The sequence below is a fragment of the Lepus europaeus genome, chromosome 6 (assembly GCF_033115175.1).
Source record: "Lepus europaeus isolate LE1 chromosome 6, mLepTim1.pri, whole genome shotgun sequence".
Taxonomy (NCBI): Eukaryota; Metazoa; Chordata; class Mammalia; order Lagomorpha; family Leporidae; genus Lepus; species Lepus europaeus.
In genome coordinates, this window is record NC_084832.1 from 94,039,305 (window position 1) to 94,067,057 (window position 27,753).

The 27,753-nt window shown below is 47.6% G+C and overlaps 1 protein-coding gene across 17 annotated transcripts in view; it reads right to left on the reverse strand.

Annotated features, from left to right (window-relative positions):
- Positions 1 to 27,753, reverse strand: part of CACNA1C (calcium voltage-gated channel subunit alpha1 C) — a 631,672-nt gene that overhangs the window by 188,736 nt on the left and 415,183 nt on the right. For all 17 annotated transcript variants that reach the window (XM_062194587.1, XM_062194598.1, XM_062194596.1 and 14 more), the window contains exon 6: positions 2,297 to 2,455. In XM_062194587.1, coding sequence (XP_062050571.1) covers positions 2,297 to 2,455 — 159 coding nt within the window. The remainder of the gene's footprint in view (positions 1 to 2,296; positions 2,456 to 27,753) is intronic.

Below are 27,753 nucleotides of genomic sequence, written 5' to 3' on the forward strand. Positions count from 1 at the left end.
GTCAAGACGGGAGCTTCCCATTCTGGTTTCTTGGTGTTTAAGGCCACTGAGACCCTAATAACAAAGTCCAGTGACTTCCAACCAATATTCAAGGTTTCTTGTTCACATAGGCCCCTGGAGGATTCTGCACCAGTAGAAGACGTATGAAGTATTCGAAAGGTTCATGAAAATGTATTTAAAAGGTTTATGGGGGGAGAAAAGTATGTATTCAAAAGGTTCATGGAAATGGAATTAAATGATAAGCTTATTTTCTGGATAAATATCAATGTACAAAAAGGGTTTTCAAAAAGCTCATGGAAAATGTGTATTATGAAAAAAATTGTGTGGATTCAAAATCTTTTCTGTATCAAAAAGCTTATATTTTAATTCTATTTTTCCACAGACTTTTTGAGGCGCCCTCATACTTTTACTGTTTCCCAAGAAGAAGACAGAAAGCAGCTGAGTTACAGGAGCAGCTGCCTTTGGCTTCATGGTGCACACATGCCGGGCTGCACGGCGGGGTTGCCATGCTCGGCTCCATGGCAGAATGCCACCACTCTGCCAGCTCCTATGGTCTTGCTGAGAGTCACCCCCACCCCCACCTGCCCCGTCATCAGGCTTTGGTGCGCTGAATTGGGATCCGCATCTCTTGTACATTTGGGTCCAAACTGCGTACACATCAGACATACCACATTCAGTTCGTAAGGAGGTCTTGGAATGAGTTCTCACAAATCTACACAGTTAATACAAATGTATTCATTCACAGCCAGCTAGATTGCATCAAATGAAAGGAAGGATTTGAAGTGAAGAAGAAATATGATTCATTATATCATTTGGTGTTCTTTCAAGCAAGGTTGAACAATCTCAATATTTCAGCTCAAGGCAAAAGCTGCTTTTTTCCAATTTTAAAGAGATACTATTTTTGAAAACATGATGGTTGATTTTATACAAGTATGACCCAAGTCATTTGGATCTACTCCCTAGAGTGCAAAAGTAGTCTCTTAGATTTTCCCTCAAAACAATAAATACAAACGTGTGACTCAGGGACCATAGTTTACAGGTTTGGTTTGTTTTTTCAGACTGTGGGCATGAGACAATGACCTAGACAGCTGGCAGGTGCCGAGTCCGTCAACCAAGTCAAGCAGGACTACACATGCCAGGTATTTTGGTTTCTGATTATGAACAATCCACTTCACTCCTTGCTTAATAGATGCTCACGCTCCTTATTCCCCAAAGTAAGGGGTGGCAACTTCAGTTTAAGGCCTGGCTGAAGGGGAAGAGAAGTGGTCCAGAAGAACCCCCAATGCCCCAGGCAGATGCCCCTCCTCCATGATGCCGCACACACTAAGCCGGCAGAGCCTGTTGAAAAAACAATCATATATACCTTGACCACTGCTAACCCCTGTGAGCCAAGGGATCTTTTTCAACAAGTTCTTTGTGCTACACTGCTTTATATGTCTCTTTAAAAGCCTTGTCAATTTCTGTTTAAGTGTTTTTTTAAAGGTCAAGCTGAGACGTTAGTAACTTAAGACAGCAGTTTGTTGCATATCCCGCGAGCCCACACTCCAGTGCTACTCAGGGATGCGCTTAATGAGCCTGCATTGCCTGTGAAATATATTGATTTATGGGAGGAACATGAAGAGGGAAGTCTCAATCAGGAACGGAATGAGCACTCAGGAGGCTGGGCTAACCCTTGGCCTTGCTGGTCAGGGGAAAACTCCACCCCTCCCCTCTTCCCCAACCCTGGGACGGGGGTCTGGGGACTTCCGCCTGCAAACAGAGAAGGGGAAACATTAACTGCAGAGGACCCAGAATCCACAGGGAGAAGGGAAAGGCCTCAGGGTCTTGATGAGAGAATGCTGGCCAAGGGCAGCACTGCCTCCTGAAGGGGCTTTGACAGCGAGCCACTTCCAAGTGCGGGCGGAGAGCACACAGTCAGCAGTCAGTTCTGATCCGTAAGATATCCAAGATACCCAAGGCTTGGCTTACAAAGTGAGAGACTGTTAGAAGATAGGTTCCTAAGTCGTTAAATGTTTCTCCTATTATGGAGCTCATTTCAATAGTGTTTAATGGTTCTGGACTAGGTTGGCATTTGGCTGTTTCAATGGAGACTTTCAGGAAACATTGGAATCAACAGAGAAAGCTACTTATGTTTTCTTCCCACTTAACCATGGTAGGGAAACAAGGGCTTTTGAAAGAGGGCCCTTGCTGGACATGGCTGGTAGTGTGAAGGCAGCTCAGGGGCTGCAGGAGAGCAGCCATCAGAACACCATGAGCCCTGAGCACCTGCCACCCCAGCCCAGAGCCCTCCTCTTACCTGCTACGCCCTCCTGGTTGTAGCACGTCTTGTGCATCTTCCCCATGAAGAGCTCCAGGCCGATGATGGCATAGATGATGATGACAAACAGCACTAGCAGGGCAATGTGCAGCAGAGGGACCATGGCCTTGATGATGGAGTTCAGGACCACCTGGAGACCTGCAGTGACAGCATCATAAACAGAAACAACAGCGAGAATATCAGCTTACACACACTGAGCCTGGGTTAGTGTAGAGTCCCTAGGGCCAAATGCACATGACCTCTTTCACACATCCTCCTTAGGGGCTCGGCACAGCCGTGGTCTTGAGATGAGGAAACTGAGGCTCCCTGTCACACAGCCAGTGAGTGAGAGTGGGGCTCTGATCCAGGTTGTCCTCATTCCAAATCAGTCTTGGAGGCACATCCAAACAAACGGACTGGCAGAAGCTGTACTTCCAAAGGAAGAACATGTTGTTTTCAGCTATAACCATCAACTCTCTACTCTCCCATCTTAAAGACAACCGAACATCTTTCTCCCAGAGCAGTGTCTCCACAGAGTCAGAACTCACGTTGATGAGAGATAGCCATGCAGGGATGCTGCGGTTTGGTTGTTAGATGTCCCCCAAAGGCCCATATGTTAAAGGCTTGGCCCCCAAAGTCTTATGTACTAAGAAGGAAGGAATTTAATTCAATGATGGTGTCTGGAGGTGGAGCCTTCGGAAGTGATTGGATTGTATTAGGTTGTTAGAGTGAGCCCTGTGATCCAATCCTGGTGGCTTCACAGGCAGAGGCATAGACACTGTCTCTTGCCTCATGGTGCTCTATGCCACTTGGGGTCTCAGCCAGCAAGAACGCAGTCACCAAACACCCAACTAATGGGGCCACCAATCTTGGACTGTAAACCTCCAAAACCATGAACCAAAATAACCCATTTCTCTTTATAAAGTTAGTTTTCTCAGGCACTTTGTTGTAGTAATGAAAAGCTGACCAATTCAAGGGACTTGTTCGTTACTCAAGGTGGGACTACCAGCGCTTACGGCAGACCTGGCTGACCCATCTGCTAGGACACATCATGGGCCTGGCTGTACGGCACTGTGAGGCAGGCACTCCATGTGTTGAGAGCAACCCACGGGCCAGGACATGTGGACGGGGAGAGCTCCATGACACAGCTGAGGACCAGATCTGGAGCGCATGACTGGACCACCCTTCCTATAGATTTCTCCCCGGCCACGCTGTCTCAGGGTCCATGCTGGAAGGACACAATAGCCTCAGAGAAAGGGACTTACTGCTCAATAGGTAGAAAGTTTCAGTTTGGGAAGATGAAAAAAGTTCTGGAAATGAATGGGACACAGTTAAGCAACAATATGAATATGAGGGAACTTTACTAAATTTGTGGAAAAATGAATTAGATGTTTATTATGGTGCAAAATTTTTTTTGAAATTTACTCATTTGAGGGGTCTTCAAATAGTTCGTGGAAATATCCAATATAAAAAACATAGATTTCAAAGATTTTTTTGTCCCAATATAAATTTATCTTTTAATTTCCTTGTCTACAAGCTTTTGATGTGCATCTGCATATGTAATGGCACTGAATTATATGCTTAAAGACAGTTAAAATGGTATGCTTTGTTGTGTACGTATTACTACATTTTTAAAAAGTTTAGGTCCTTCCAGGGAGAAAAAAAGAATGACTGAGAAGCCCAGGGAGCACAGGGGTCTTGGTGAGCTCCAGCACCCATGTAGCTAGACAGCAGTCTAGTGGGGAAAAGGGGTTCCTGATTTGTAAGCTCAACCATACCATAAATAATGTACTGAGACTGCGACTCATTGAAAGGGGAAGCTGTAGATCTTCATTGGCAAATGGTAGGGAGGTTGTTACCAGGAAGACACCCCCAGATTCTACCCAGCCCCAAGAAGCACTTGTGAGCTTCCTGCTCACAGCAAGTGCACCAAGTAGCCACATCCTAAGAGGAGTGAAGAAGTATCCTTGCCTTGCCTCTATGCTGGTTGTGTGGGAAATTATCCTATGGGTCACGCTGGACACACATGTACCCTGGAACCACACCTCCTGGGTCACTGCTGTTGTCTTCACAAGACTTAGCCACCTCTCAGGGCTCCCTCACCCCAGCCACACCATTCTTCCACCTTCTGAGCTGAGGGATTTTTGCCTGGGCATTCTCTGCAGCCTCCTCACTGGGCAGACAAAGGCTGGGTCCCCTGTCCCTGATTCCAGGGCAGTCAGTCACTGGGGCTCTGTGCTCTGGAGGATGGTTTTCACAAGCTCATTAGGAGAATTCCCCCCAGCTATTAAGCCAAGCTGGGGAGAGAAAAAAAATAAGAGAAAAGTTGGAATAATTTTACCTGTGAATTAACGAGAGTGCTTTGCAGCTTCCCATTAGAACAAGATGTTTTCGGATCCAAATGATTCCATTAATTAGCGAGGTGTACACACATTAGTGTTAAAGTATGCGAAGCCACGGAGAAAACAGAACTGCAAAGTGACTTCCAGAGGTGTCTGCTGGGGGGAGAAGGGTCCTAAGCACTACTCATGGGAGAGGGAGTAGGGAGCTTCTTCTTAGGGCCCCCAAAAGGCAAGAAAGTGGTGGGTGGGGCAGGTAAAGCAGGAACCAGCGAAAGAGCTCTCCTCGCCTCCAGGCCTGCCAAAAACCATCAATGATTCCCTGTTCTTGGGGGTAGAACTGCAAATCCCTGGTGCCCCTACAAAACCTGTCCTGCTGCCCCCCCCCCCCCCCCCCCCCCGCCTATTCATAGCCCCTCTCTCTGGCCTCCAGTCAAACAGCTTTCCTGTTAGAGACCCAAACATGCCACACAGTCCCATGCTGGAGGACAGTTCGGTTAACGACAGCAACATGCATTATGGTGGTCCCATAAGATTATAATGGAGCTGAAAAAAAAAATTCCTCTCGCCTAGTGACTTTACAGCCCTGGTAACGGAGGCACTGCTCCCATGGGCATGGTGATGCAGCCGCAAACATAGCCTTAAAAGCACTGACAAGTAGGTACAGGACATAATTCCTGATCATGGTAACAAATGATTGTGCTCTGGTTTATGCACTGAATAGACTATATTTTGAAAGTTTTTAACTGGCATACAAAAATCATGCATATGTCTGCAGTACCATGGGATGCTTCAATACATGTATGCATTGTGCAATTACCAAATCAAGATAAACATATCTGTCTCCTCAAACATGTATTACTTTGCTATATTTTTTATTGTTCTTTTAGAACATACTCCTACCTGTACAAGCAAAAGTTCATTGCAAAACAATATACTGTGTTAACCGACTTCAGCCTCATACATCTTGTGTTTCTCCATCTCCTGATTGCACCAAGAAGGCACCTCGGGTGACTGACCCACACCATCTTGGTCTGCCCAAGTGCACACTATGGCATTTAGCACAGCGCCGCAACCACCTAACGACACAGGTCTCAGTACCTGCCCGCCTCTGGGGCACTTGTGACTGATTTCCTCCCTGCACGTGGCTGTCACAGCTGCATCCCCTCTGCCTGGAAGATCTCTTTCTCACTCCCTCCAGCTTGCCCTTTAGCTCTCAGCCCAGGGGCCCCTCCCCAAACTTCCAGCCCACAGAAATGACCTTGGTGCCATTTCCTTTCCTTTGGAGCATTCCTTTCCATTTGAAATGCTTGTGAATTAGCGTGATTCTAAAACTCAAGCATCAGGCTGAGACTTGTGAAGATGGGGACTGTGTATGCTCTCCTCACCCTCTTCCCCCTGCAGCTTGGCTTGGGGCTGTGACAGCACGCATCATCTAAATAAATGCCCTTGCTCCCCTGGGGTGCTGTGGGCTTTGCTGCCATGGGGTCTGCTTTCAGGGAGGTGTATAAAGGACAGGTGAGCTTCAGGGCTTGTGGTAGGACAGAGGCTGCTAAACAGGCTGTGAGGAGGCCAAATGGAAGTCAAAACAGCCGGTGGACTTCATTTCAACAGCCAAGGGTGCCACTGAGTTCCCAAGTAATACCCCATTCCTCGTGTTCCCACCTCCCACGTGCACACCAAGGCCAGAACATGGATTTCCTCGACTCCTCCCTCCAATCAGTTACCAAATCCTGCTGATTTGATTTTGAAGTATCTTTAGACATGAAAAAAATGATTTTTGCTACATAAATAATACATGTTAATTATAGAGAAAATAGAAGTACTAATTACACAGAAATTAGAAAACACAGGAAAAGAAAAGCAATCACTCATCCTACTCACTTGAGACAAGCACTGTTAGCCTTTTTGTATACATTTTGGACATTCTGGTCCATGACTCATTTTCCTCCTCCATCCCCTTGGCGTTTGCCCTTGGGCTAACGGGTCTCCCTCAGGCTGTTGTTCAATGCTGTCACTAAAGTACACACAGCAATGTGTCACTTCTGAAAGTCCTCTGATGACTCCCCAAGCAGGTAAAGCTGTCTCCTTCCTCAATTTGCTTTTGTACAATTCCCAAGTGACACCTGCACCTGCGCAGCAAACCCAGCCACCTGACAGTGGGCCTCCTGCGCTCATATCTCAGCGCATGCCGTTGTCCAGGCTTTCAATGCCACTCCCTGCCTAACTGGGTGCTCCTTGAGTGCCATGTCTTCTCATCTTTGGCTCTCAGGCACATAGCAGGGACTCAACGAACAAGCACCATTTGTAAACACGGAATTGGAAGCCACGTAATTCCATGAGCACCTCAACAAACTGAAGATACTTTGTTAGGAAAAGACAAGATTTGTGAGGATGGGAGAAATACCAGTGAGGAGTGTGAAGTCTATGACTTCACTGATTTGAGCTGCTATTTGGAAGAAGAGGGGTTAGATGATTTCTGCATGAACACAGGATTGCAACTAGAACCACCCAGGAAGTATCTGGAAGTATTTGGAAAAGTCAGGCTCAACACAATTGGAAGCCGTCCAAAAAGCACAACTACCTGAAGGTGGAGTGCAGAGTTTTAAGAGGGAGTGGGTTCCCCATCTTAAGGGATATTCAGCGTTGACAGAAAAAGCTCCTGAGAAAAGTGCCACAGCGGGGGTTCAGCCAGTGGGTGAAGGATTGCTCGTGAATACCAAAGCCCCAGCAACTTCGTGAACACCTTCTCAAGACCTACTGTGGGCCAGGTGCAACTTTCAATACTCTATTCAGATTTGTCCATTTGCTTCTTGCCACAACCCTATAAAGCAGGTCTTATTACTAACCATAGTTTAAAGATGGGAAAGTGAGTCTAGAGAGGTGAAACGACCACCCCATAGTCACGGGAAGTGAGTGGAGCATGGGGCTCAGGACAAAGCGGTCTGGCTCCAGGGCCTGTGAACTTCACTGTTGTGCTAAATGCCCCACCCCACCCCCACACAAGACCTCTTGGTCTGGCTCTCAGGCCCCAAGATCTGTATCCATAAAGCACTAACACATGCTTACAGCATCTGCCAGGAAGGTGGGAGAGCTTCCAGGTGAGTGCACGTTTCCAAGCCCTGTCTAGGAAAGGCTCCTGGGTTCTGCCTGCTTTCCTCACTGCCCACACAGGGTGGCAGAAGCCAACCTGGCATCTGAAGGCACAGGGCTGGCACTGCTTCTGTTCAGTCCACCGGACAGAGTCTGGCTCTCAAGGCTTGTGTGTTAAATAGCTTCTCCTTGGGACTGGCTCACAGCTATCCCAGAAACAGTTCCTCCAGCCCACGTCTAATTTGGAAAACGTTCGGTGACATTTCTCCACCCAAATGTCCTCCGATAGGCCACGTTTAGGGCAGGTAAGCAACGGTGGGACCTTCTTCAGGGCCGGCTGCAAAAAGCCCTGTGAATACAAGACCATTATGAGCTGGTGCACATGATGAGTCCTTGTTCCTAGCCCTACATCAGGATGGGGGATTCACACGTGTACTCATTAGGACAACAGAACTATATTGGAAAATTTGGACCATACAGTTCCACGCAGGGATCAGACAACATATAATCCAGAAATTCAGTCTCTGCCAATTTGCAGCTTGTGTCCAGTGACCGTCCCTTGCTGGGTGGTGGGTCTCAGGAAGTGCCCCAGGGAGATGGACTTTGGAACGTGGTAGCATCACACGCTGGTATGAGGAGAAGGGCGATGATGGAGTTTTGCTGGCATTTGTGGCTTTTCCTTGTCTCCCTCTTACATTGCTGGAAGGCCCTGGACAGAAGCCTGTGCTCTTTCTGGGGTCCAACTTGAAAATTCCAGGCTAGAAGGACCTGTACATATAAATCACTTATCCTTAAGGGAGCAAAAGAAACCATCAGTTACAGGAAGCAGCACCTGGCATCTTTCCCTTAGGTCGTGCTGAGATGCTTGTGGGGTTGCCCAGGCTGGCTGAAGCCAGTGCTTGCACAACCTGATACAGACAGGCCACTGTGACAGACACAGGCAGGGACAGACCACACACTCTTCATAAAGGGGCATGTCACTAAGCCCTGTGTTGGTGACCAACTGCTATGCTCTGGGAAGAGTTTGACCCTGACTACATGAACAAGAGCCTGAGAATTAGAAGGAAAACTCACTGGGGCTGAAGGGTGGTGTGGACAATGGCACCGGATCCAGAGTGCAACTCAAGGGCTGAGCTTTTCTCTGCTGAACTCTACCCCACGATTCCCTCTTTCAAATCCAGGTTTTACTTCTGGAATAAAATGGGAGGAGGAAAGGAAGAAATCATTGAAGTCTCTAAAATTGGAGCTCTTTGCTACTGTTAGTTTGACCTCAAAATTCAGATTCCACATAGAACATTTCCTGTTCCCAACTATCAGACTCGATGGATCCAGACAAGTCCTGGGAAGCAATAGAAATGGGCCAGGGGGCTTGGAGACAGAACTTAGAAGGAAAACATGCTGGGAGTGACTGAAGCAGGAAAAGAGAAATTCAGGGTGACAGCAATGGAGGGTACACATTTCTCACAGATGGCCTCAGACATCACTTAACTCCATGCCCCAACCCCCACTGTATATACAGAGCTGTGTTCCAGGGTCACTCACTGTGCTAGGGATGAGGATACAGTGACAAATAAGAGACTTGCAGGCCCCACCCTCCGAGCTTGTAGCGGAAGCCAAGCATAGAGTCGGACAAACTCCGTTAGGAGCCTGAAAGGAACAGAAAGGTCTCTCGAGGGCCCTCCTTTGACAGGGAAGGTGGACGGAGGACTTTCAGGAATGGACACTTGACCCAAAGGCCAAAGGATGGAGATGACCGGGTCAGTGAGTGCAGGAGCTAGAAGCCTGGGGCTTTGGATGACGGGGAGGCTGCCTCGGGAATGGCAGGTCAGCCCCAGGTTTTCCTCCTGACTTTGCCGCTTAAAAGAAACTACCGGAAGGAGGCATGGGAAACCAGCTCGTGGCTTCAGTTTGAACCTCAGAGGGAGCAGAAACCACTTGCACCTCCAGGGAGACCATTCGGGAAGTACCCAAGAAAGGCTCTCCCACAACTGCCTCGGCTGTCAAACGGTGGAGATGGTGCCTGTCCTACACCACAGAGGAAGTGGGGAAGGAAGAGAATTAGGCCAAGAATCCTCTGCTTCTAGGCTGGCTTTTTGGGGTCTCCCTTAATCACAATGTCTTGGCAGATTCAACCCAACTGGAGAGAACTGTGGCTCCACGTGCAAAGCAGCCAGTGTGGAATCCTGATGGGAAGAAATTTCCAGTCGGCTGCGACTCAGAGACAACTCTTACAAATGTGGTAACCACACCCTGGGTGCAGCTAGGGTTCTCCCAGGCCTCACAGCTGTCATTGAGAAGATATATTCTGGGGCTGGCACTGTGGCGTAGCAGGTAAAGCTGCCATTGGCAGTGCCGATTTCCCATATGGGTGCCGGCTCAAGTCCCAGCTGCTCCACCTCCAATCCAGCTCTCTGCTATGGCCTGGGAAAGCAGTAGAAGATGGCCCAAGTCCTTGGGCCCCTGCACCCACATAGGAGACCCGGATGAAGCTCCTGGCTTTGGATCAGCCCAGCTCCGGCCACTGCAGCCACTTGGGAAGTGAACCAATGGAGGGAAGATCTTTCTCTCTTTCTGTAACTCTGACTTTCAAAGAAATAAACAAATCCTTAACAAAATAAGAAGCCATATTCTGGGGCAGACATTTCTCACAGAGGTTAAGACACCACCTGGGACACCTGTGTCCCACATCAGAGTGCCTGGTTTAGAGCCCTGGCTCCAATCCTGAATTCAGCTTCCTGCTAATGAAAACCCTGGGAGGCAGCAGGGGATGATGTTCAAGTACCGGGTCTTTGCCATCCACCTGGTTCCCACCTGGACTGAGTTCCTGGCTCTTGCATTTGGCCTGCCCAAGCCCAGCTGTTGTGGGCATTTGGAAAGTGAACCAATGGATGGGGAATTTCTCTCTCTCTCTCTTTCTCTCAAATAAAATAAATACAGATAATTATTTTTAAAAAGACGTATTCCTACATCTGAGACTGGGGTTAGGAATCAGGACCCACGCTCCTCTAGGGTCACCCCCTCGGAGTTTTAGGAAACGACTTCTTGCTTTAAACTGGCAGGAGCAGAGAAAGCAGCTGCAGATGATTCACTGAGAGGCTGGTCCCACCAAAGCAAGTTACGCCTCCTGTATTTTCCAACAATGCAAACAAAATGATAGAGTCACTCGATGGTGGGCAAATTCTAAGCTTCCTCATGGGCCCTTGGCCTCAGAACCAGAGGCCACGTGGAAGGAATGGACTTATCCCTTGAAACAGTGAAGAGCCGTGTCCGTACTGTGCCCGCCAAAGCCCTACTGCCCCCTGGGCCTTGGACTTGGGAGAGACTTTGTCAGGTGTAGGTAAAACATCGACCGACCTCTCCCAGGAGGGAACTAGAATGTGGCGTTTCTTCTTCAGTCGCATCCTCTAAGGAAATACTTTTGGAGGGCCTCTCCCTCATCTAACAGAGAGTACCAGGTATATCTTCCCTAAGGGTCAAGGCTGCCCTCCCAGGGCACCAAGGACGGCTCTGCCATTCCTCATCGGTGGACCTCCAGAGCACCTAGGATGCACCCTGCCAGTCGCCGTGGGAGGCAGGAGAGAAAGGGCAGTACAGTGCCTGAGACATGGGACCCCTGGGACACGTGAACCCTGACCCAACACATCTCAGCCACGCAGCTCTGCACAAGCTTTGGACCACATCATAAAGGGGGATGATAATAGTGTCTGCCTCAGAAAGTCGCTGTGAGAATTGAACAAATGAGCTCATGCAAAGTATTCCAACAGTGCCTGGGCTACAGCAAATGCTGTGTAAGTGACAGCCATCATTACCGTAAGGACAGTCAGGTTCTAGTGGAACTCTTAAGGTGATGTGCACCCGGGTCACCTGGGGTGTTGTTAAAAGGCAGATTCTGGGGGTCAGCATTCTGGCAAAGTGGGTTAAGCTGCTACCTTGACTTCAGCATCCCATTTTAACACCGGTTCAAGTCCTAGCTACACCACTTCCAATCCAGCTCCCTGCTAATGTGCCTGGGAAGGCAACAGAAGATGACCCAAGTACTTGGGCCCCTGCCATACATGTGAGAAACCCAGATAGAGTTCCAGGCTACTGGCTTTGGCCTGGCACAGTCCTAGCTGTTGTGGCCATTTGGGGAATGAACCAGTAGATGGAAGATCTCTCCATATATCCCCCTACCCTCTCTATAATCTGCCTTTCAAACGAATAAAAAAATCTTAAAAAAAAAACAAAAAGGCAGAGTCTGATTTGGTCCACCCACAGTAAGGTCTGGGCTTGTATTTATTTTTTTAAATCACTTATTTATGTTTATGTGAAAAGCAGAGAGAGAAGAGGCAGCATCAGAAAGACAAAGATCTTCTATCTGCTGATCTCCAAATGTCTACAATAGCCAGGGCTGGGCCAGACTGAAGCCAGGGGGCAGGAACTCAATCTGAGTCTCCCAAGTGGGTGGCAGAGATGTGTTTAAGCATCATCTGCTGCCTCCCAGGATTAGCAGAAAACTGGAGTCAGGAGTACAGCCGAGTCTGGAACCCAAGCATTGCCGTATGGACCACAGACAACTTAACCACTGCACCCAACACACCCCTTGGTCTTGCATTTCTAACCAGGTCCTGCTGATACCAATGTTGCCGCTCCATGACTATGCTTCGAGAAGCCAGGCCCTGGTCCTCGTGGGAGGCAGAAGCTGCTCTGTCCAGCATAGCTGAGGTTCTGAGCTGCTCTCAGGCAGACACTAGGTTTTCACGGGGGTGGTCCTGGGCATGTCACTGTCTTGGGCAATCGGCATAATCGGTAAAGCATGTGAAGCCTGTGCTGGCTTTAGAACATGCTTTACACTAATGGGTACAAGGGTGCTACAGGGTTGTTCACCACTTTTTATTATTAGGATATTTTATAAACACACGATTGCTGCAGAGGGGGAGCCAGGGAGACGTTCACCTACACCGCACCACCAGGGAGTGTAAGTGATACATGCTGGCATCTCTCTTTTATGGCAGCAGCAATAAAAGCTACTCAACGGAGTTATGGAGGAAGCTCTGATGACTGCAATCCAGGGCTGTAACTTGAGGACGAACAGCTCCACACGCATCTTCCCTCTGCCATTACCACTCTCACCAAGCTTGCATCCTCGAGACCACTTTCAGACTCTGACAGGTCAATCCATGCCTTTCTCTGGCCACCATTCCCCTTGATCTATTTGATACTGTTTACTCCTCTCCTTCCTTTTCTAAACTCTCTGCTCTCCTTGACTACATGACAGTGTGCAATTTTAGTTCTCTTCCAACTCTATAATTAATTCCTCACCTCCTTTACTCCTCCCCTCCCTTCTGACTCCCTTTGCATCTGGGGAATCCTACAAAGATAAAAGCGATGTAATCACTGCCCTTGAGGAGCTGTGGGCTGGACGGGAAGACAGGCAGGAAAGCAGCCAATTGCAAAAGCAGGAGACAATATTCCTAAGAATTATGCCCAAAGCACGAGGGAGACAGAGAGAGAGAGAGAGAGAGAGAGAGAGAGAGAGAGAGAGAGAATTCTGGGAAATTAATAAAATATCTCCCAGATAAATGGACATGTGAAGTGACTCCATGGGCAAAGCTTCTTTTGGTCCTTTGATTCAGTTTATCTTCTACCATTCATGCAACTCTCTCTCAAATTCATTTAGTTCACTCCCTCACCCCACTTATATTTTCTTTTTAAAAGATTTATTTATGCATTTGAAAGAGCAACAGAGAGGGAGGGAGGGATCTTCCATCCACGGGTTCATTCTCCAAATGGCCACAACAGCCAGATCTGGGCCAGCCCAAAGCCAAGAGCCAGGAACTCAATCCAGATCTCCCACGAGGGTGGCAGGGGCCCCAGCACTTATACTATCTTCCACTGCCTTCCCAGATCCATTAGTAAGAAGCTGGGCTAGAAGCAGAGAATCCAGGATTTGGACCGGTACTCCAATTTGGGATACCAGCGTCACAAGTGCCCACTTAAGCTGCTGTGCCACAACATTGGCCCCTGCACTTAAATTCCGCCCCCCCCCCCCGAGTTCAAGTCATGTTCTCCGTAAGCATACTAGATATCTCTACCAGGTTGTTCCACTATTTCATGATACTCAAATCTAAATCTCAACTCATATCTTTCTCTCTAAAACTGGTCCCCACAATGCTAAAAACCTTCAGTCACCCTTGCTTGCTTCTTTGTCAACATTCTCCATTCATAGCACCCATCATATCTGCTCTCTCTTCTGTAGACACTGCTGTCCTTACTGCCTCTTGCCTGGATTGGTAGGCTGTGCTTCCTGTCTAATTCCCTTGCAACCCAACCACTCTGCACCATGACCCCATAACTCCTCCTTAAATGTTGCTTTCATCACAACCATGTCCTGCTCAGAAACTGCCAGGAATTCTCCATCCTAGAGGGTGACTCCACCTCCTCTTCTACATGATCTCCAAGTAATAAGTACCCAGAATGCATTTGCAGGAATCATGACAACAGATTTCAAATATTCAAACAGTAGATTCCCAAAAGAAACAAGTGGCATGTTCAGATGAATACAATGTGAGGTGCTTGATGTTTTCTATGGAGGCACAGGGCATAAGTAATAAGAGCCACAAGGGAGAACAGGGAGAATGTGGTGGCCTGGAGGTGGCCACAGCAGTGATCTATGACCAGCCTTAGGCCTGAAGAAGTGATTGCAGGACATGGCTACAGTGAGCAGGAAGGAGTGCATTCTATGGCAAGGACCATCTGGAGTGGCTGAGACAATGCCAGTCCAAAACAACCTGCAGGAAAGGGCCTGGGGACAGAAGACCTGACCTCCCCCACTCCCTCCTGCTGAGGTCCTGCTTGCTCTGCATTGACTGAACCCACCTCAACACTGTGGTCAGCCCCTCGGGCCAGAAAGCAGAGTGGAGGAGGATGGAGAGTGGATGTGATGGGGCAGATGGAAGGTGCCTGGCAGCTAGGACATTGGGCTGCAGCAGCTGGCAAGAGTCTTTCAGCTTTCCACGTCTACCATCACCCACCCATTAAGCCAGAAGGAGTCACGCTACTTGGAGGCTTCTAAACTTGGCGAGTCAACAGGTCTACTCTAGGAGGGGGGTCACACGGACATTCTCTGACTCTAGCTCCCTCACTCATGCCGGGTCCTCCTCACCCAAAGTCACACCTGAGTCTGAAAACAAATGCTTCTGTCTATATTCATGGTTGTGATAACTGCATCCACATCATCATCATCACCAGGCTGTGACTACTGGCCCACACTTTAGAAAAAATTATTGATTTGCTTATTTGAAAGGTAGAACAATGGAGAGAGAGAGAGAAAGAGAGAGAGAGAGAGAGAGAATCTTCCAACTGCTGATTCACTCCCAAAAAGTTGTAACAGCCAGGGCTCAGTCAGGCTGAAGCCAGGAGCTTGGAGCATAATTTCTGCACGCTTCTGGTGGCCAATGAAATGCTCACTAAGGCGTTATCAGGTTGGATGGGTTCCTAAGATAGTCCTGATTACATGAGGGTACTTCAAAAAAGGTCATAGAAAATGTCATTAAAATATAAGCTTGCTTTGGTACAAAAAATCTTGAAAATCTATGCATTTAAGAGGTCATCAAAAAGTTCATGAAATGCATATCATGAAAAAACTATGTTTGAAGTTACAATTTTTGCACCAAAATAAGCTTATCTATTAATTTCACCTTCCATGAACTCTGTGAAGTCCCTGCAAATCTACTGTTCCAATAAAATACTATTAAATCCAGGCAACTCTCAGTTTTGTTTTACTTGGCTGTTCTTGAGGAGTGTAACAAAGAACCAACCTTGTTCATTGTGTCAGCCGATGGTGACTCTACACCAACAGCTAAGTTTTCTAGGCAACTCGAATATGCTCTTAGCAGCCCAGCCTTACTTATTTATTCATTCTGGTTCCAATCACCACTGTATCAACAAAGACTCTGGCACTGATCATATTTTCTATGGAAGGAAAAAAATCTTTACACATCATGTTCAGTTTTAAAAATAATATATTTGAAATTTAGTGGGGGAAAACATGCCCAGCTATTTCCTCTTGTTCTGCTTATAGCTGTGTGACCTTGACAAACCATGTATCCTTTTAGGTCTAGGATTCAATATCTTTCAAATGAAGATATTGGATGAGAAAATCCACTCTGGCTCTGAGACTTGCGAGTTAGTTCCCCCAATTTTTTTTAAAACATCTAGTACTTCTCCTTCCTCCAACTGTTACTGCGCCTTATATACAGTAAGTACTTGATCAAGATGTGATGAATTAATTAATATATGACAAAACTATACCATTTCATTATATTATATGCCATATGATTTGGATATAGTAAATATACAATGTACAGGGAACAGTTTGCATTTGCTAACACATTAAACATTTATTTTGAGATGTAAAAATCAAGTACACTTCCCTTAACTCCCATTTTGGAGTAACTGGCACCACACTAGCCTTTTTATCATAAACATTTTAAAACCTGGATGAAATTATAGGGGGAAACTGTTTTCATAGAGTGGACATAAACCAGCACAGGAGGATAATCTCTAAGAGAAATGAACTCATAGGGTGAACAATTTCCTGACTGTCGCACAAAGGGATACAATCCAAGCAGGCCACTATAGTCCCATTGGTCTGAAAAGGAAGAAATCTGATCAGAATGTCGGCAGTGGTACAGTGGGGCATGCGAAGGAGACAGCTAGGGCAGCTAGGCAGACGAGAGGCCCCTGAAGTCTGTGTGGGCTTAGGGTCGGGTTGAACGTGTGCGCAGTGAAACCACCGAGGCATATCAGATAGAAGCTGCTATGGGGTTGACAGCAGACAAGAGAAAGCACAGGTTAATCAATGCTGGGGAAAGGGCAGAGTCAGGAGGTTGGAGTTCTGCTCCTGCCCATAGACAGATCTAGTTAACGTCTCACCAACAGCCTGGGTAACTGACTGAGTCACCAGAAAGGGCACAACTTGGGAATAAGGGGCTCGACCTAGAGCAGGACCCCACAAATCCTAAAACCAAGGCAGGATGGATCTGAAGGGAAACAGCATCGGGAGATTGATGGCTTCGGGCTTTTGATTTGTCAGCCCTCGCAAGCATAAAACCAAGCCCGCCCGAGTTCATGGTGATCACCAGTCACTGGACTGCCTGCTGAAGAGGCCACTCTTAGGAAGACGAAAGAATTCGGTCTCTACAACATATTATCCACGCTCCCACTACTCATCAAAAAATCACCTGGATACATGAAGAAATAGGAAAACGTGATACAGGCAAGAAAAGAAGCAGGCAACCAACAACAGCAGATGAGACGGTTCAGATGTCACACTTAGCAGAGAAGCATTTAAAACAGCTGAGTTAGTTCCCCAATTTTTTATAAAAATATTATTATATAATATATTATAATATACTACTAATAATGTATATTAGTATTATATACATATATATATATACATAAATTAAGAGAAAACATATTCAATGAAACAAGTCAGGCTATGGTATTAAAGAGGGAGCAGATGGGCCAGCGCCGTGGCTCAACTGGCTAATCCTCCGCCTTGCAGCGCCGGCACACCGGGTTCTAGTCCCGGTTGGGGCGCCGGATTCTGTCCCGGTTGCCCCTCTTCCAGGCCAGCTCTCTGCTATGGCCCGGGAGTACAGTGAAGGATGGCCCAAGTGCTTGGGCCCTGCACCCGCAAGGGAGACCAGGATAAGTACCTGGCTCCTGGCTTCGGATCAGCGCGGTGCGCCGGCTGCAGCGCGCCGGCTGCAGCACACCGGCTGCAGTGGCCATTGGAGGGTGAACCAACGGCAAAGGAAGACCTTTCTCTCTCTCTCTCTCTCTCTCTCTCTCTCTCTCTCACTATCCACTCTGCCTGTCAAAAAAAAGAAAAAAGAAAGAAAAAAAAAGAGGGAGCAGATAGACAGGAGACCCAGAAAGACAAGTATGAAATTGGAGCAGAAAAAAAGTATTTAAAGAAATCACAGCCCTAAATTCCCCAAACTCTATGGTTGGATCTGAGAAGTTCCGTCAACTCCCAGTAGGAAAAATATGAGAACAAGGACTAGTGTTGCAGCACAGCAGTTAAGCCACCACCTGAGGCACCTGCATCCAATGTGAGCACCAGTTCGAGTCCCAGCTGCCCCACTTTACATCCAGCTCCCTGCTAACATGCCTAGGAGAGCAGCAGAGGATGGCCCAGCCCTTTGGGCCCCAGACAACTATGCAGTAGACCCAGCAGGATTTCCAAGTTTCTGGTTGCAGTCTAGCCTGGTGATGGGCATTGTGACCATTTGGGGAGTGAACCAGCAGATGGAAGATATTTCTGTGTGTGTGTGTGTGTGTGTCTTCCTTTCTCTGTAATTCTTTCAAATACACACACATACACACAACGAAAACCACAATGAGGCACAGCATATCCAACTGCTATTAAAAGCATTCAGTGAGAAAAGAAATATTATGAACAGGGGAACTGTGACAGGAATATAAATGACTTCTCATCAGAAACAATGGAGACCAGGAGAAAATGGAACAAAATCTTTAAAGCTCTGAAAGAGAAGGAAAGAAAAAACTTCCTGTCAACTAAGAACCCCATAGCCAACAAAAACTTTCTTCAAGAAGAGGATGGGACAAAGGCATTTTCAGGAAAAAGAAAGCTGAAATAATTCATCAGTATTGGGCCTAAATTATACTATGCTATGGGATATGCCACAGGGTAAGGGAGGCAAGGTGGATATACAGAAAATAGGCACCAGAAATGGTAAATAAGTAGGCAATATTGTATTTGTTCTGATAGTTTACTTATAAGACAACTGGTTTTTTAAAGCCAAATGATTGGCCGGCGCCGCAGCTCAATAGGCTAACCCTCCGCCTTGTGGCGCCGGCACCCCAGGTTCTAGTCCTGGTCGGGGCTCTGGATTCTGTCCCGGTTGCCCCTCTTCCAGTCCAGCTCTCTGCTGTGGCGCAGGAGTGCAGAGGAGGATGGCCCAAGTCCTTGGGCCCTGTACCCTCATGGGAGACAAGGAGAAGCACCTGGCTCCTGGCTTCGGATCAGCGTGGTGCGCTGGCTACAGCGCGCCGGCCGCAGTGGCCATTGGAGGGTGAACCAACGGTAAAAGGAAGATCTTTCTCTCTGTTTCTCTCTCTCTCTCTCTCACTGTCCCCTCTGCCTGTCAAAAAAAAAAAAAAAAGCCAAATGATAATAATGTAGAGTGAGCTTTATAGTGTATACATAAGTAAAAAATGTGTCGTAAACAGAGGGTTGGATAAATGGAACTATACAATTTAAGCATATAAGGTTATTATGTTTGTGACTGGATTTAAAATGTGTGGATTTGGGGGCCAATGTTGTGGCATAGCAGAATAAGCCCCAACCTGCGACACTTGCATCCCGTATGGGCATTGGTTTGAGTCCTGCCTGCTCCACTTCCGACCCAGCTCCCTGCTAATGCACCTGGAAAAGTAGCAGAGATGGCCCACGTGCTTGGGCTCTTGTCACCCATGATGGAGACCCGGAAGAAGCTTGTGGCTCCCGGCTTCATCATGGTCCAGAGCTGGCCATTGCACTGGGGAGTGTACAAGCAGATGAAAGGAAGCTCGCTCTCTCTCTCTCTCTCTCTCACTCCAGTTTTCAGATAAAGTTTTTTTAAAGTATGCATTTTGCTAATATTTGTTGAAAACTTCTGCCTCTATGCAAGGATACTGGGTTTTAGGGGTTATTATTGTGTCTTTTTTGGCTTTTGGTATTAGAGGATGGCTGGTCTTGTGAAAAAGAGCTTAGCAGAGTCACTTCCTTTATAATGTCATTGAATATCAATTATACTTCAATAAAGTTACTTTGTAAATCCAGCATTCAGGCCCCCTTCCTCTGTTAATCCCCACAGGTCCGCACAGAAGGTGCCATTGTGATTCTCATGTTACAGATGTGGAAAGTGAGGCACAGGGCTAACAAGTGGCAGCTCTGGGAATTTGAACCTGGGTGTGGGACTCCAGCGCCTGTGTCCTCCAGCACCAACTGCCATGAATCAAGCTGGGAGAACGAACAAGAATGACAGTTCACGGAGCTCCTGCTCTGCGTATTGATCACTTTACGGGACACTGACGCCCATGCATCTTCATTTCACTCTCCCCTCATTTTTCTTCCCAGTGTTGGGAAAGCCTGGGTCACTTAGAAGCCTAAGTGGTCTTTATTGTTACCATTATTTTTAATTAGGTTATAGTCACCTTGTTCTTGGCTCTTATTTCTCATTCAGGCATCTGCACAGAAGGACCAGGAACAAAAGGGAATCAGCTATGGAGCATCCTGACTTCCCAGGGCTGGTATATCTTTTGCGATTGTTTATTCCACCTCCCATGGTCCTGGGCCCATGGCCGTGCTAACAAGTAGCTGTTGATTGATTATACGGCCACTGTTCCACCACTGGGCTGTAAGATTGCCACCATACTAGGAGTAGAGAGAGAGGGACTTGTCCTGCCCGTGACCACCTCAGGTCTAGAATTAGTGACTCGAAAGGAAACCCCCGGGTCACTGCTCTCCGAATGATAATGCTTGGAAGGACTTTAGAGCAAGCACATCTTAATCCTCTCATTTCAGAGATGGAGAAACTGAAAACCAGAGGTTATATGACTCAGGTCCCCGGTCTCCTCACCTGCAGGCCCACATACCTCCCACTTCATCCCAAGATTCCAGGCGGCAATAGCGCCGCTTCTCAGCTTCTGCCGCCCCCTGGGGGTTGACAAGCCATTTGAACATACACAAACCATACCACACTATGAGCTGTCTTTGGTCTCTAATGCCAGTGGGGACACCCTACAGCAGGGGAGCAAGGACATTCCACTGTGCTAGGAATGGCTGGGCTCTGCTCATACCCGAGAGACCCATGACCACAGGACACAGGGACCATCTCCATCTATCAATAGCGAGAGGCACTTGGGTCTGTCCTTGCCCATTGCTGAATTAGGGATAATGTCCCCCTCTTCTCAGACCACTGGGCTAATTCATCAGCTCATTAAGCTCTCACAGAGTCTAATGCTGAATAATGCTTCCCAGTGCTGGCAAACCCCCCATTTATCACCACCTACATTTTGTTCTCAAATCAAAACGGGACATTTTCATCACTGAGGGAATGCCTGGGCACTTCAGTAAATAGGAGACCTCACAAGGTGATTGGATGCATCCTCTGTCATGATTATCCTGTGCCCCACTGTAGCTAGGACACTGAATACTACAGATTTCCCCAATTTCATCCCAGGCCATTATCAATACTCAGGAACCTCTCTGTAAAACTGTACAACAGCAGAGATAGGCATTCTGAAATACGCTCATCGTGTGACTTCACTGATGGTGCCACACTTGGTCGTCCTTCATTTGTTCCTGCCTGACGCTGGGCTCTTTGCAAGGTAGGTTTCAAAGAAGTTGTGTTGCTAGAAACTCAGGGGTTTTCCCAGCAAAACCGCAGCCTTCTCCACGTATATCCATCATCCATCTCACTTAGTCGATGGAGAAAGAGAGGCAAAGTGGGGAGCAGGAATACTGAAGTTGGTAGCACAGCCTGCACTCTAACTGTATCCCCAGCCTCCTGGTCCAGGCAGTCTTTAAAGAACAGGGACAGGAGTTGCCTGATCAGAAGAGATAGGGGGCACAGGGCCATGTGCCTGCAGTGGAAGGCTGTGTGGGGAAGGGTGAGCATCTCTTCTTGGCTGCCATGAACATGGAAGGCGTGGGGGACCAGGGCAGGGTGTGTGGGGTGCTCTTCTCTGGTTCTATTTCTGACAGGCAAAGAAGGCAGGTGTGCATCAGGGGGCTGACTTCAGACTCCTCACAGCAAAGCAGGCCAGTCTGACACACACCATGGACAAAGGTTTTTCCTCTGGAAACCAACCTGCTCAGAATGTTAAGAGGCCATGCTGCCTGTAGCTTCCTCCAGAGGGCTCTAGTCACCGTCAGAGCACCAGCTCAGGGCTGTTGCCAGAGTAAAGACAATACTTGTGCTGCCTTCCCTCCTGCAGGGTCTGTGCACTCACAAAGCTAGAGGATCCCAAGAGTGCAGAAATCAAGAGTCCTGTCATCTGTGCCAGGTGATTCTGAGGCCATTGAACTTGTTGGGCTGCAGTGCTATCTGTAGGATGGACATTTGACTGGTTTAGGCATTTAAGGTCTTTTCCCAGCCAGACATTCTGATTCAGGAGGACTGGCAGAAGGTGATGTGGGGACAAGATCTGCTTCCTTCCCATGCCAATGAAAGACGTGGTCGAGAAGAGACCTAGAACATGCTGAAGAAAGATTTGGGGGTAGGGTGGGCAGTAGGGGGAGGTGGCTTCTGGCTGCCTGAGAAGTAGAATATGAGATGGGCTAATGGATGTCCCCTACACACACTCTTGTCCTTGGAAGTCATCTTCTAAGTGTCCCTTTGCTTTGGTTTTAGGTTCTATGTAGGATCCATTTAGCACAAAAGAGTAAGCAAAACAGAAAATAAGAGAATGAGATCAAGTCCAGGGAGATGAAAAGGGGGAAAGAGGTGAGGGCAAAGAAGCAGGAAGGCCTGCAAAGGGGCAGTGTGGTGGGCGGGGGCTGAGGGCGAATGTGGGAGAGGAGCAGGGAGGACCAGTGGGCAATCCAGGTACAGACAATGGACATGGATCCAGAGGGAGAACAGGGGTCAAGGCCACGAGCCAGGCATGGAGAGGTCAGGGCTGGGGCAGGGATGGGGAGGGGAGTCCTCCGTCCCTGTCATGCTGGGCCCCGAGCAGCCACCTGCATCCCGCTGACACTTTAGAGGCTTATATCACATTGACCAGAGTGAAAGGGAAGTCCAGAGGAAGATGGCACAGCCAGTGGAGATAGCAAGGGATGGGAGTGAAGCTGTATGGACTTGAGTCTCCGCTCTGGGAAGATCTTCAACACCCAGTTTCCCCCAGGTCCTTAAATACAACGGAGGGTGGCACTTGGGTTGAAATTCAATGAATACGATGTTTTTCAGGACCATGGCCAGTGCAGAGCCCTCCTCCCTCGCTTAGTGTGGCGATGTTTCCAGGCCAGGAAGCGCTGGCCTGGGAGCTGTGCTGCGGGTGCTCAGTTAGAAAGAGCATAGGATGGCCAGACTGCTTCTGAACCACCGATACGTGAAAACACTCCAGGAAGTCGTTTCTAGTAGTTCAACCATGCCTGCAGTGGGTCTGGTTCCCTGGTGCTGCATGGTAAGCAGCACAGCCAGTTTCACAGCTGATCATCCTGGGAGAAAACTGCATGCAGTGGGATGGGTGTGGGTCCCCTGAGCTCCTGGGCACTGCAGGAATTTCTAAGTCAGGATACATTCTATCAATCATAGTCAACAAGAAGTGCTGAGGTCGCCTGTTGGAGTAGTCTGGAGAGAGCAGGAAGCCCCAGATATGGCCTCTGGAGTGGAGATTGTGTGGGAAGACAACAGTGGTCTGCTTTGGTCTGCCTTTCCCCCGGCACTGCCAGGGTTAATGAACTTCCCTGGGAATCAGGATCCATCCTCAGGGCTGACATTCTTTAGTAGAGCTCCAGGACACTTAGCTGCCTCTCCACGGCGCAGCCTTCTGAACATCACTAACAGGCCTCTGGCTTGGCATCCAGCACCCACTGAGGGCTGCTCCCTGTGGCCTCTGCTTACCTTGCTCTCTCTACCTGCTTCTCCATCAGCGGATTGTTCCAGGCACAGCCCTAGATGCTGACTGGTGCACTGGTGACCCAAACAAATGAAATTTTCACCCCTAAATGTCTTTACTTTTCCATCCTGTCCCTTCTACATAAGCCTCCAAGACTTCCATCAATAAAGTTGTTCCGACTGATGCAATCCATGAGAAACCCTCCCTTGGAAGCCACATTACACAAGTCAAATCACCACACACACACCTCTCTGGTATTTTCTGTCCAGACTAATAGGTAATTCAATAGTCTTTAGCTTTTTAAGTGTATCTAATTTCTCATTAGCAATGTTGCCACCTATTTCTCATTTACATTCTATTATACACAAATATGATAGGGTATAGTATCTACCATTTAACTGAGCACCTATTATAGACAAGGCGCTGTTTAAGTGTGTTGCATGCATTAACTCATTTAGTGTTCTCAACAATACACATAATAACTTCTCTTATTCTTCTCATTCCATAGAAGAAACTAAGTAAGGTACAAAGAGGTAGCATCTCCAAGATTACAAAGTGAGTAAGCAGCAGAAACCAGACAATCTGAGTCAAGAACTCATGTTGAAAACCACTTTGTCTTGGGTGTTTCTGTAAGATATCCATTCAAGAGATATTTGCCAATGGACTAGTGCTGGTTTCTCTTTAGGACACAGCTTGAATCTGAGCCAGGAAAAATAGTAAGAGTATGACCCCTCTGAACACACTGGACCTCAATGCTCCTTCTTATCTTTGTTTAATAACAAATCACTTTTCTACTCTAAGCACTTCCAGAAATAACAGTTTTAGCTGAGGAAAGAGATAGCCTCACAATGCGGAGCTTATCGCAATTCATACACTAGGAAAAATATATCTCATTAGATGTCTTTAAAGCATTCGAATGGCTCGACAAATGGGGAGTGCATCCTATTACTTCTGTGTCCCAGAGCCTTGCTTGGTGCTTGGCTTGTGGAGCGTGTGCAGCAATGCTGATGGTGAAGGGAGGATGTTTCTAAGACTGGTGCTGGTCTTGCACCGAGGTGACTGTTCAACAGCCTTCATCTTCAGAGCAAGGCTGCGCTGCTCTGGGTTTTTGTCAAAGCCCTCGCAAACCTAAAAGACACAGTCTCACCTCCATCTGTCTGCTCCCTTTGTTACAGCCTCTCTTGAAAGTTCTCCTGGAGGACATATGGGATGATATGGGGAGGAGGAAATGACCCCTCGCTATTGCTCCGCAAACAAATGCACTCCCTGCATATACATTGCAAATATTTAACCACAACTCTCCATGTTTATTGTTCATGTTCATTGTGCAATGTTTATTGTTCCATATGGTTTATCCTCTGTGCAATGTGTGCATTCACAGCACTTCTGCCGTGGCACAGGAGATGCTTCAAAGCATCAAATGCGAACCAATTTCCTTTCCTGTGGAAGAGTCTCTGTGAGGCAACCTGACCGAATCTTTGAATTACACGGAATTTTGGTGAAAGAGTTGGTCTGATTCTTAGTCCAGTGCAACCAACCCCTAAACCTTGGAGCCTCACTGGGTGCATCTCCAGGGCCACACTCATTCTCTTTCCCTTTCATAATTTTGTTGAATGCCTCTCCTCACTTATCCTTCAAGATCCCAAATGCCACCACCTCCTAGAAGCCTCTCCTGATTCTGTCCCTAATCCTAAAAGCATACCATCTCCAAAGCATTCTTGTACAGCTCAGTACATCATTACCTAAACTTGTGGGGAGAGTATTTCCAATGTTTATTCTACGCAACTGTTTTTAGGAACATTCTTTTCTTCAATTACATTTCAAGTGCTCTGAGAACACACTTAGTATCTGACTCACTTCTGGTTAGCAAATGCTTACATAAAGGAGATACTCAGTAGATTCTGTTGAATAAATGCATAAATGACTTCATGGACTTGTACTCTCACAAGCATTTCTTTCCCTCGATAATCTTCGACTGTAAGATTTCAATGGCATTGAGAATGGCTATACATGGTTATAAAATAACAGCAACCTTTTGGGCCTTTAACACTGCAGGTTCAGAGTTTCAGGTGTCGAAAACCACCAGTCAATAATCTGTTACAAGAAACAGCACCTGGCATTTCTACACATGCCACTTGTGTTTATGCCCACAGGAGTTAGGAAGATCAAATCAGGAAGAAGAAAAAGACCCAGACCTAGTTGTTGTGGCGCTCTCTCCCTCTCCCTCCCTCATCCTCTCTCTCTCTCTCTCTCATTCTGCCTTTGAAATAAACAAATACTTTTAAAAAATAAAAAGAGGGCTGGTGTTGTGGCATAGTAAGTTAAGCCTTTGCCTGCAGCACCAGCATCCCATATGGGTGCTGGTTCAAGTCCCGGCTGCTCCTCTTCTGATCTAGCTCTCTGTTTATGGCCTGGGAAAGCAGTGGAAGATGGCCCAAGTGCTTGGGCCCCTGCACCCACGTGGGAGACCTGGAAGAAGCTCCTGGCTCCTGGCTTCGGATTGGCTGAGCTCCAGCCATGGAGGCCATTTGGGGAGTGAGTCAGCGGATAGAAGATCTTTCTGTCTCTCCTTCTCTCTGTCTGTAACTCTGCCTCTCAATAAAATAAATAAATCAATAATTTAAAATATACTCTTCTTAAAAAAAACAAAGACCCTTTGGAAAGACTAAATAAAAGAGGCACACATATATGGAGGGAAGTCCTTTTCGCATTACGTCATTTGAGTACGACTGCTAGTTCTTAGTAACTGCCAAGGGTAGCTCTGTCACTCAGCCATGGGGTCTGTACGAGTCAGCCTACCGTCACAGCACTGAAATACTGAGGCAGCCCCAGAGTATGAAGAAAACCAGTAAGTGTATTTTGGCTCATGGTTCTGGAGATTCAAGTGCAAATCAGGTGGTCCCACTGACTCAGCCACAGGGAGGGCTCTCGAGTCCCGAGATGGCAACACAGGGGGTCACCCCACAGAGACAGGGAAGGTGTTTGCCTCTGCCTGTGTGGCCTCCTAAACAGCCACGAGGATTTCATCACGGGGCTGCAGCCTAACAGCCTAACCCAACCCAATCACCTCCCAAAGGCTCCACATCCAAACCCCTCCCTGGATCGAGGTCCTAGTCTCATGAACATAAGACTTTGGAGACCGAGCCTTTACCACAGTGGACCTGTGGAGGACAGTCACCATGCAAACCACAGCAGGGTCTGAGCAACAGCGTCTGTTAATATTTGTCTGCCATTGTTGCAGATGCTGGGGATGCAGCTGAAACCAAAGCTAACACAAACCACTGCCCGGGGGGGTCGTGTTTTCACGAGGCACAGGTAATAAAGAAACGAGTAAATACACAGTGTGATGCATGGTGACACGTGACATGCACACCTGAAGCAAGGAAGGGTTTAGGGAGTGTGAGGATGGCAGCTGAGGGCAGGGATGTGACAGCTCAGCAGAGACTGAGGGAGGTGGGCATAAAGGGCAGGCAGAAGGCATGGCGCTTGTAAAGGCCCGACCATGGCAGCGAGCTTGGCGTGGTAGAGGAATGAGCAGGGAGGGGCTGGTGGGGTGGGGGGGGGTAAAAGTGGAAGGAAGCAGAAGGTCAGATAGGAGAGAAGGGTGAAATCTTAGGGCCTGTGCACTTTCGTTCTCAATCTCAGCCAAGGAAACCCTGAGGGGTTCTGAGCGGGGCAATGACATGATCTGGTTTAGATTCTAAGAGGATCATTTTGGCTGCTGTGTCAAGCCTGAGCTGTGACAAAGGGCAATGGTAAGAGCACAGAACCCTGTTAGCAGAGGATCCTGGGATAATCCAGGTAAGAGATGATGGTGGCTGGCACTGGAGTGAGTGAGGAAGTGGTAATAAAACCTGAATATATTTTGGAGGTACGGCAGATAGGATTTCCTAGTAGACTGGAAATCAACTGAAGATTTTCGGCCTGTGAAGCTGAAAGAGTGTACTGACATTTACTGAGATGGGGAAGATTTGGAGAAGTGGGGCATTCTGTTATGGATATGCTTAGTTCAAGACATTTCTTAGACTTCTTCAAGGAATGGAGTAGGCAGTTAAGGACACAGGTCTGGAGTTTAAGGCAGCAGTCTATGCTGGTGACACACAGTTGGATGTTATTAGAAGATGGACAGGTGATCTTTAATGCCATCAGACTGGACATGGTAGCTAGGAAAAGAGAGCACATAGAGAAGAGGTCCAATATCCCTGGATTCTCCAAAGTTTTGAGGGTAAGAAGATGAGAGGGAAACCAGCAAAGGATCCCAAGAAGGAAATTAAGTGACGTAAGGGCAGAGCTAAGAAAGAGCAGTGTCCCAGAAGCCAGGGACAATGGTGGTTCAAAGAATGACTGGCTCCCACTGCAGCCAGATCATGTAAAGTGGCAGGGGAGAACCAACTATTGGTTCAGCAAGGT